The 11,060-nt window shown below is 34.5% G+C and overlaps 1 protein-coding gene across 1 annotated transcript; it reads right to left on the reverse strand.

Annotated features, from left to right (window-relative positions):
• Nucleotides 1-6,603: 6,603 nt before the first annotated feature.
• LOC142142572 (taste receptor type 2 member 39-like) lies at nt 6,604-7,281 on the reverse strand. Its single transcript, XM_075200454.1, has one exon. It carries the CDS (start codon nt 7,279-7,281, stop codon nt 6,604-6,606), a length of 678 nt encoding a protein of 225 aa, XP_075056555.1.
• Nucleotides 7,282-11,060: the final 3,779 nt, after the last annotated feature.

Raw genomic sequence — 11,060 nt, forward strand, 5'->3', positions numbered from 1 at the left:
AGAAATCCAAATATCTCTGGCCAGGTGTCCAACAATTTAACCTTTTTAATAGATAAATGAATTTTCTCCTTCTTGGATACTTCTAAAAGAAGACACAATAATTATTTAGTTTCTTCACTGCAGAACATCATTCACATATTCCGGTTTTCTGGTCTCCTGTGGGTACAAAAGATTGCAAATTAATCTGCACACATTATAACAAATAATTAGAACTGTCTATAAAATTTTATAAAGATTGAACCCCCCTGTTGGTAACAGCAGAAGACAATATTCTGAATAATTCTTTTTAGCAATAAAAATTAACGCTGCACAATCTATGACTGAGATCTGCATTGGTAAGCAGGGCGGGGTCCAATCATTTGTCCGTTCTATGGTACAGGCTCAGAACACAGAAAATTTTCCATATACTGAACTCCTCCTCTTAGCATGAAAACATCCACCCCATTGCATAAGACGAGGGAGATGGGAGGAGAGACATCTTTGTAAAATGGCGAAACTTCAACAAACTTATCTCTGACGCAGTTACAAATCTCACTTTGTAAACCACTACACAGATGCTATTTTCAAAGCAAACCAACTATTATTTTCAATGCAACTATTTTCTGATAAAGCTAACATAAAACCGATTTTGTTGATGTATTTCAAATAACAATTATTCTACTTCAAAACAGCAAAGAATTCTCAAAGTTTAAACACACACACATTGTGTTCTATGTGTAACCGGAGATCCGGTTCACACTACATGCCAAAAATGTTAAGCAATCGCTCTACAAATATTTTAACATACATTTCATCTGCAATATACTTAACATTATTAAAACCAGATGTTTTACTGAAATCACACACACACAAAAAAAAACTCTGGAATGCGCAGTTACAAAATTAACACCAACTTGCACCGGGACATTTATCTATGCTTTAAAACCACATTTGATCATTACACAAGTCTTAACAGGCACTACAAAAAATCAGATTATCTTTAGCCTATTGTCTTCACAAAACAAACTTATTTACACCTCTGTCTCCTAGGTGATAAAGAAATTAAATGTCCAGCATTTACTGCAATAGAGCTGAATATCAGTATGAATACCAGAAGTACGAGGCAGATATGTGGAACAAACAATTCACTGATCAATAATATTCTTAAGTAAGGTTTGCAATTCTAAAAACTGATGAAGTATTTCACAGCGGGCAGTTATTAACGTTCTTACCAGCTTAGCTCAATGTATTTCCAACATCTGCAAACCATCAGGATAATATAAAAAACCTCAAACACGTTCAGTTTTTTTTTTTTCTTTCAGGGAGAGATGTAACATGAGAAAACTACGCTGCGCTGGCTGTATCATTATATATTTATTTCTGCTTTCCTTTGAAACTTATGCAATTTTTTGTAACTGCTCATATCACTTTTTAACAACTAACAATTAAATAACATTTTAACTGTCTTATTTTTCACTTTACTCTTATATGAGAATTTCATCGCTCGTTACGTCTAGGTTCACATTTTATAACTTCTTTGTTATTTTTCCTTGCATTCCCCTTTTTTAGAGGTTTCATGCAATCAGGATTTAAAACTCTATTGGCACACTTGACCGGGGAGCCAAGCCCTTTCTCTCCTTAAAAGCAGACTTTGGGCCTGAGTCATTAAGGAGAGCAAAGCATAAAAAAGGAGTAACATTTGCACCTGGGCAAAACCATGTTGCATTGGAGGGGGAGGTAAATTTTAAATGTGGGGACAGATTTATAGTTGGGGTAGGGCATGTCCTAGATCGACATTAAATTTCAGTGTAATAATAAAGCTATTAAGTATTTGTGTGTTAGATGAAAAAACAGCCAGTATTTAACTTATGTGCAAAAAATTAAACTAATATGCACCCCTTGTATTGTAACAAGGTTTGTCCCAGAGAACATTTACTCCTTTTTTGCCTTAATGACTCAGGCCCTTTATCCTGACTTAGATGTCTCTATTCATGTAAGGGATGCGTCCATCACAAGAAACAGGCATTTCTACTCATATATTCTAACTTATTTTTTTCCCAAATAAGTCTACTGAGTAGATCATAAAACAACACAACGCTTTCTGATATTATAGGTCATCAGCCTATACTGCAAAAGCAGTTCATTTAACACATTAACTTTGCAAGTCACATCTCTTAACTTTGCACACAGCTATACAGTGTTAAGCACTAAAATGTATTTTGCCAGTTATGGGTGGCCAGTCCATATTGGAGAAAAGCACATTTTAACAACATTTAAATTAACAATATTTTCTTAAGTTACTAAGTTTCTGCAGAAACACATTAAATTAACTACTACACATTTAGCAATAAGGTCCTAGGTTACTTTACATATCAGCATCCACCCAACCCTCTCTTCACTCACTGCTTCGGTACCTCAATACACTTCGGAGCACAGATATATAGATATATTTACATCTGATACTCACCAGTGCAGAGGAGTGTAGGTCATAGAACGAGAGCCCCCATCTTGTATAAGATATTTTCTTTCCGTTTCTTTAAATAATAAATGAGATGAGCAGGTTTCCAAAATATAATATTTCTATAACTTATGAAAAAGGTATTATACATAGATACAGCCATACTGGATAAAGCAGACATTCACCCAGGGTCTCAAATGCCAATTGACACCCTATATTTGATTAACTCCTACATTTATAGAGATGATATTCTTTATTACTTTAAAACACACCTTTCCAGCTTACATCACTGCTGGCACACTATCATTAAAGTAACATGTTCTATTGGACGGTCATTTATTTGGCCATGTCCGGCGATGATTGTGAAATACAATCACATGACAATTATATAATCTGTTTTGTTCATGACTTGTGCAATAATGGAATTTTACTAAAAATGTGTCTCTTGTTATGCAATATGTGTATTGTGCAACACATTCTCTTAAAAGTACAGACCCTAATCTTAGATATATGAGCTTATATGTATTTCTGTTAGTTTTGTTAAAAGTTACTTCGACAGTACTCACAGACGTTTATACCATAGCACAATCATTGTGGTATTGCAATCAGCTGCACAAAAAAGTAAGATCTCAGACCTAAAAATATAAAAATTAGGAAAATTAAAAACAAAAAATAATGGCAATGAATATCTATGTATAAAATGTAAGTCAAACCATTACTCAAATCTTTATCCCATAATTGAAAAGGAAGTATTTACACTCTTCTTATCTTCCTACTCTACCACCTGTCCTCTTGAACCTATACCCTCACAAATTGATAGATTCTTGTTTCCTGTGCTCACTCCACCTCTAACTACAATCCGTAATAACTCTCTCATTGCTGGTATTGTTCCCATCATTATTCAAGCACTAAGTGCTTACTCCTATTCTAAAAAAACTAAATTCTGACCCAACCTTTCGCTCAAATTACCTGCCCATCTTTCAGCTTCCATGCCCCTCCAATCTTCTAGAGAGAATTGCCTAAACTCGCCTCACACACTTTCTTACTACAAACAACTCTTAGATTCTTTTCAGTCAGGCGTTCGATCTCAATAATCCACAGAGACTGCATTGACCAAGGTTGTGAATGATTTGATCACAGTTAAAACTAAAGACCATTGCTCTCTTCTAATTCTCTTGGATCTCTCTGCTGCATTTGACATTGTTGACCACTGTCTCCTAGGTCTTCAAGACAAGTAATAACCATTACTCTCTTCTAATTCTCCTGGATCTCTCTGCTGCATTTGACACTGTTGACCATTCTCTTCTCATGCAAATGCTACAATCCCTAGGTCTTGAAGGCACTGTCCTATCCTGGTTCTCATCCTACCTATCTAATCGCTCTTTCAGTGTTAATTTCTCTGGATCCACCTCTGCTCCGCTTCCTTTATCAGTAGGAGTACCACATGGCTCAGTCCTAGGTCCTTTGCTATTCTCTATCTACACCATTTCTCTTGAAAAACTAATAAACTCCTTTTGATTTCAGTATCATCTCTACATGAATGATACACATATGTATCTATCCTCTCCTGATCTCTTGCCATCTGTGTTGTCTCGCGCTACTGACTGTCTTTCTGCCATTTCATCTTGGATGCACTCTCGCCATCTCCAATTTAATCTTTCAAAAACATAGTTAATAATGTTCCAACCCAGCAACAGAAGCTACCTACCTGACATATCTCTTTCTGTTGACAACATGATCATAAATCCCACCCCGCAAGCTCGCTGCCCAGGCGTAATCCTTGACTCACAATTATGTTTTGTTCCCCACATCAACTCTATATTTATATAATGTTACATACATCTAGAAAACATTTCCAGAAAACGCACATATCTCACAGAAGACACTGCAAAAGCTTTAATTCATGCACTCATAATCTCCCTTATCGACTACTACAATTCCCTCCTTGCTAGTCTTCCTCGAATCAGACTCTTTCCCCTACAATCTATTTTGCACGCAACGGCTAAATTGGTTTAACTTGCAAATCGCTCTTCCTCTGCTGAGACACTCTTCCAGTCTGTACATTGGTTGCCCGTTTTTCAACAAATCCAATATAAAATTCTTCTACTAACATACAAAACCATCAACAAAATTGCAACAACATACATCTCCTCACTTGTGTCAAAATAGCTCCCAACTCCACTCTGCACAAAATCTGCGTCTCTCTTCTATTCTCATCACATCCTCCCGTTTTTGGTTACAGGACTTTTTCAGGCTGCACCCATCTTATGGAATTCCCTCCCTTGCACAATAAGACTTTCCTCTAGTCTTCAAATCTTCTGGCATTCTCTGAAAACTCACCTCTTCAGACAAGCTTATAATATTTCTCAACCACCCTCTTGATTCCCCTAGGTTACCCTATTACCACCCTTTGTAATTAACACAAGTCAACAACTCTGTGACAAACATTGCTGTCTGACTGATCATATAGTCCACTAAGTATGTTTTATCTTTGTATTCTAGATGGACAAATACACAATATGATGTAGCACTTACCCTCATGTAATAATACTCCCATTGTCCCATAGACTGTAAGCTTGTGAGCAGGACCCTCTTACCTCTCTGTCTGTATGTATTACCTAATATTGTTTTATTACTGTGTGTTCCCAATTGTAAAGCGCTACATAATTTGAAGGAGCTATATAAATATATTTTGATGATAATGATGAAATGCTGTTATTGTGCAAAATGAAGGATGACGTTCAGTCTTTCTTGGTTTTTGCTTTAATTTTGGTGATTGATACAACTCTCACCCCACACCACCCACTCTCCTCGGCAACTGCTCTACTGTCTTTTTGTGAGGTCGGTGACTTGAGTCAGTAGTTATTTGGCAAGATGTAGGTACCCCGGTGCTTTTAACTGAGCATATTCCAGATCGCTGTTATTATGAGTAACCAGTTCTGAGCAATCCTGTAAGTGCTAATTTATAAGTTACAGCATTTGTGTATTTATCTGGTCTGTTTTTGTTGGTGACAATGATGGTTACATCTGGATAGCTCCTGTGTCCCAGAAATCCACAGATAAACACAAATCTTAATTGCAGTAACTGCAGGTCCTCCACATATTTCATTATTCTGTCTATCTTGTAGCCTCAAATGTCTTCAAGTGATTAAAAGACCACTGGTGATTTGCAGCAGTTGAATGTAGCTTTGCAATTATATGGAAGAATACAGTCAAGTGAAGAGCAGTCTGTTGTTACACAGTATATTATAAAAGCATTATATTGCTCCAATACTTAAATCTGTGTTAGTCTCACCCAAAGTCAGTCAGTTAAGTAGTGTGAATGTGTAAAAAATCATCTGGATTTACAAATTTTATGATGAATTGAGTCTGTCCACATGTTGGTGAGATTTTTTAAAGTTCATTCTTTTTAGTGGTTTGATAGAATCTCTTCTGCATCACTTTTTTAAAGATTTCCAAGTTAACAACATCAACTGTGAAAGTGACTATGAGAAGTAATATTTAGACTAGATCTTGATGAACAGTATCACCCAGTGACTTTTCTTTTTCCATGGGAGAAACAAGCAACAAGCTACAACCGGGTTCCAGACAATACCTGATAGTTACTATTATTAAAGCTCCTACTTTTCTCTTTATTATAAATAGGTATGCAGTATGACATATAAATTGTTATACAGATTGACTAAATAAAGATGTAGGTTGACATATAAAAAGAGTTACAGGTTGACATATAAATGGAAATACAGGTTGACATATAAATAGATGTACATACAGGTTGACATGTAAACAGATTTACTGTACAACATATAAATAGATATACAGTATGATATATAAATAGAGATACAGGTTGACATAAAAAAGATGTACTGTGTGACATATAAATAAAGATATAGTACAACAAATAAATAGATTTACAGCATGACATATACATAGATAAACAGGTCACATATAAATAAAATGTTTCTCCTCCCAGATACTTTTGTTCCTATTTAAACATAATCTTTTCTAAATATTTAAATACTCATTAAAAGTAGACTGCAGACAAACTGGAGTATCTAAATTGTAACTGTATAATTGTTTTTGAACTGACATTTATATGGCAGCCTATGTTTGCTGTTAGCTTTGTGTCCTCATGAGAACCAGTAGACATTACTTTATAAAATGTGCTACTTAAACTTGATTTTCCTTAAACAGCAGAGAACAGCAAGAAAGGAGCATTTCAGATCTCCGTTGCTGACTATTAACATAACCGAGTGCAGACTTGGGTTGGAAAAATAGCAAATACGGCAAAGGAGAACATAAACTGGATTTTGTAGTTGGAATGTTAAAGGAATTAAGTTGGAACTTATGAAAAAGAGGACATAAAAGAACAGAAAAGAGGCCATATTCATAATCGCCATTGTGTGAGCAACAATCTGAGGTTTTGTGAATCCTGACACATTGCTGCTCATATTCCTGGTGTGTTTCAGGAGTGATACAATTAGAAGAGAGATGGCTGCACAAAATATGATGAATGGTATAAAGGATCCTCCAAACTTAATGATCTCTAAATTTCTGGGTTTTCTTTCCAAAGTTATATTTCCATTTTTAGTACCATTAATGAGATGAGTAGATTTCATGTCATGTGCTGAGTACAAGACTGGCAGACTGGAAAGAAAAGACACCACCATTGATGTCAGAAGCAGCCAAGGAGCCAACCTGGAGATGCTCATTTTAAGTCTCAAAAATAATCTGTTGCTGTAGTTAGTGATCTTTACACAGTAGAATACACAGAGCACGGTGCCCCACCACAGGCTGCAGAACTCTGCAAATATTGTTGCAGTGATAATATATATTATAAACATATTGGCTGGAATTTTATAAAAATAATCACTTATTACATTACGACTCATCCACAAAATTAGAAAAAGTATCCTCACCATTCCCAGGCTGGTCATGATAATGTCAACGGTTTGAAGAGTTTGACCCTTCCACCAACAAATTAAGTTTTTTATCACTATAAATGTATTAAGAAATAATCCGATGATCATCAAAAGCCAAGACGCAGCTGTTAAAATGAGAGTTGGATAATCCATAATTTCTTTTTTAGAAGCATGTACTTCAGTGGAGTTCATAAACAGCCAGCACTGTACATATTTATAGGATGAGACAGGCTGCTCTGTGACATGCAAATGATATTGAGCTAAAATAAATATAGAACTGCTTGCTGTAAGTTTTGCATAATATTTGACTACCTATCTCCAAGTAACTAAATCAACCAGGTTACATTTTAATGAAGTCAGTTTGTTACAAATAAGCAGTATGACATTTTGCTCTATTATGTATTCATAAAATCTCCTGATAATTTTCAGGAATGGAATTTCACTGAACAGGCTTGTAATTTTAGACTCAATATAATTGCTTTTGAATTTCTTATTGAATTACTTATTCTTGTTGATTTAGGGGAAAGGCTTTAATGGGAGAGGGTGTGTACTGCAAGCATGGGTTCTTCCACCTAGCATACCTGGAAATAAAGATATAGAACGTGATTTATCTTCGGACACAAGTTCCTTTGTATGCCGGATCTTGTCTGAAATTCCTCTGCGCATGCTCAGAAGCAGCAATGTACAGTAAGTACGTGTCAATGCAGATGCAAGCGATTCAAGCTGAGGGCATCTTTCATGTTTTTTAGTCAAACCTTTTTGCACCAGTTACTGGGTAGGTGTAAGTGTCCACTAATAGTGATGACAAGATAGTGATGATTGGAATTCCTAGCCGGGGTCTGTAAATGAAGGGATGCACAGTGCATTTTTGAGCCATTGATATGCTCTTTTGTGACTAAGGAAAAACAAGTAAGTAATAAGTGGGAGGTACTAGCGGGAGGTACTAATGCATAGGCATTAACCATAGTTTTGTCACAATAAGATTATAGGATTGTGTTGGCTAAAAGTTGAATGGAATAAGTAGATTAAAGATGTATGGGATAGAATGATGGTATTTGAGTATAAAGGGGGGATATTGTGGATGTTACATGTTTTCAGTGGATAGGTTCAAGGTACAAGTTGCAGGAGTAGTGATGTATAGGGAAGAGATGATATCAATAAGTTAGGAAATCACAATAGTAATTATTCAGAACATGATATTTTATAAAAATAACAAATTATGCAATATAGAAAGTGTACAATTTTTCAAAAGGAATAAAATATTTAAATTAAAGTGAATAGGATATAGAGATATGAGAGGTGTATGAGTAACGGTTATAAAGTGTTAGATGGTAATTAAGAATTATAATAATCATAGGAAAGGAAAAAATTAAAGATTTATGAAAAAATATTTTCAGAAATAAATAGACAATTTTAACAAGTATATGTAGAGAAAGGATACCAGTGAGAGAGGTATCAGTTTAGTGTCAATTATTAAATAGATGGTATTTATGCAGTGTAGTGTGATTAAAAAAGGACAGCTATAGACATAAAATTCATTAAGTAACCACAACATTAACAATCCATATATGGAGAGGACAACCCACCAGGCAAGCTAATATCAGTGGTCAAGATGGTTGAACAAAATCACACACTTCAGTTGGATTTGATTTAATATGCACCAATATAAATATCTCTTCATTTACTTAATTATTTCCTTTTCTTCATGCATTGTTTTTTTTATACTGATCATTTTATCAATACTTTTGTGAAAGTGTTATATCTCTATTAGTTTCCTTTTCTATATTATTAGGGCTACCATCTGTCACCTTACTGCCACTACTCCTTACACTTCTCTAGCTCTGATTTCCTCATCACATATGGAAATGCTTAAAATACCATTCGGCACTTACTAACAAATGTTGAAAGTCTTACAGGTATGTAGTCATTACAGTCAACAGACATGACACATCACAGGCCACAACATAGCATGAAGATATTTTTTATGGCTCTCGTTACATTTAACTACACACAAGATCCATCCTGACAATTAGAGATTTGAAGGGCTTGAAAGAAATTAAATGAAGACCTTTGTCAGTAGACAGACATATGGGGACATTTATGCCAGTAAGCACCCCTGTTCTTTCCTATATGTGTGGTAAATAAAACAAAAAATCAGAAGCACAAGTCCATTGTTAATGTCAAATTGGAAGGACATAGTTATATAGTTGTTATCATAGTAGCGTTACAACTTTTTGAATTGTTGTCAAGATTGACCTAGATAATTAAATAATTTGGAATTAGAAGTAGGAACTTGAGTAAAACTTTTCCAATTAGAATTTTTGTGAATATATACTTTTTCCACCTGAACACTATCTATAATAATTAATAATGATTTATCATTCTCTTGGATTTATTCATACTTGCCAACTCTCCCGGAATGTCCGGGAGACTCCCGGATTGCGGGTAGGTCTTCCTGACTCCTGGGAGAGAATGGCATCCTTCCACATCTGCCCACTTCCTAGTGAAGTGATCACACTACTATTATATTGTGAGCAGTATTATACATGTGTGATCTACCAGTTATTATGTACTCTCGATCTTTTGGAAGAATGTTCTGATATTTAGTACTGTCTGCGCTGTAGACATTGCATATACAGTATATGTTTATGAATTACTGATAACTGCATGCTTTTTCCTTGCCTCAATATTATCAGGATACATTAATTATTGATTAGGTATTAACCAATTATTGCATGTAATTATCCTTATTTTTGTAAGCAATTCTTAAACAGTGTTCTTTAGATGTTATGGTATTAATTATAGGGCAGGTTAAAAATATGAATAGGGACATGTAAACTTTTGTAACCACCAATTTGGATATTTTGAAGACAAATTCCTCTGTTCATCAGTAATAAATTGGATGCTTCTATTCATTCATTTAAATGTGGTATATAGAAGAAGTATATAATTATCAAGGAGGCTTATAAATACTGAAAGGTATATACTTAATTACAATAAAGTAATGCTAAACTTAATAGTATAACTTCACAAAGATTTAGAATTAAACCTTATACAAATCTTTTACTGATTTTGATTTACATACCTCCTTTAGCAATTCTAATATTTCTCATTCTGACATTAACAGTCGTTTTAAAAGAGGAACATAGTTACTCTCAAAAAATGTAAAATGTAAAAGCAAGTCCTGCAGAAGGGGAGGCCATAAACATAAACACCAAAGAGAAACAAATAAGGTAGAGGTGGATTTCAGCTTATTCTGAATCTTATATGTATTGTTTTCTAAAGAAGTTTCCATTGTTCAGACCTATCGTCAAAGTGGCTTTGATTGGGAAGTGAAATTACATCATTTTCATAGACAACTGAAATGTAAATATTATTTTATTAAATATATCTCACAATGTTTTTTTTGGGGGGGGGGGCAAGAGCACTTTTGATCCATCTTCACATACCCCTTCGTTTGAAACATTTATAATGTTGATATAATGTGATACTCTTTCTTTTATTAAAACAAAGATTTTATTTTAGCAAATATTCATTTTCTGAAAATCTACTATTCTGTTCAGAATAAATAACAGATTGCTAATTGTCCATCTGATAAAGGAGATGTGTTATACTATGTATTATATTGTACAATTCATTTACGTTTATCTAATTGTTGGATAAATAAGGCAACAGACCATTTTCTTACAAAAGATTTTCCT

Source organism: Mixophyes fleayi, chromosome 3, assembly GCF_038048845.1.
Source record: "Mixophyes fleayi isolate aMixFle1 chromosome 3, aMixFle1.hap1, whole genome shotgun sequence".
Lineage (NCBI taxonomy): Eukaryota > Metazoa > Chordata > Amphibia > Anura > Limnodynastidae > Mixophyes > Mixophyes fleayi.

Coding starts and splice junctions, on each gene's coding strand:
- LOC142142572 (XM_075200454.1), bottom strand. CDS start 7,281: ATGTTTATAATATATATTATCACTGCAACAATATTTGCAGAGTTCTGC.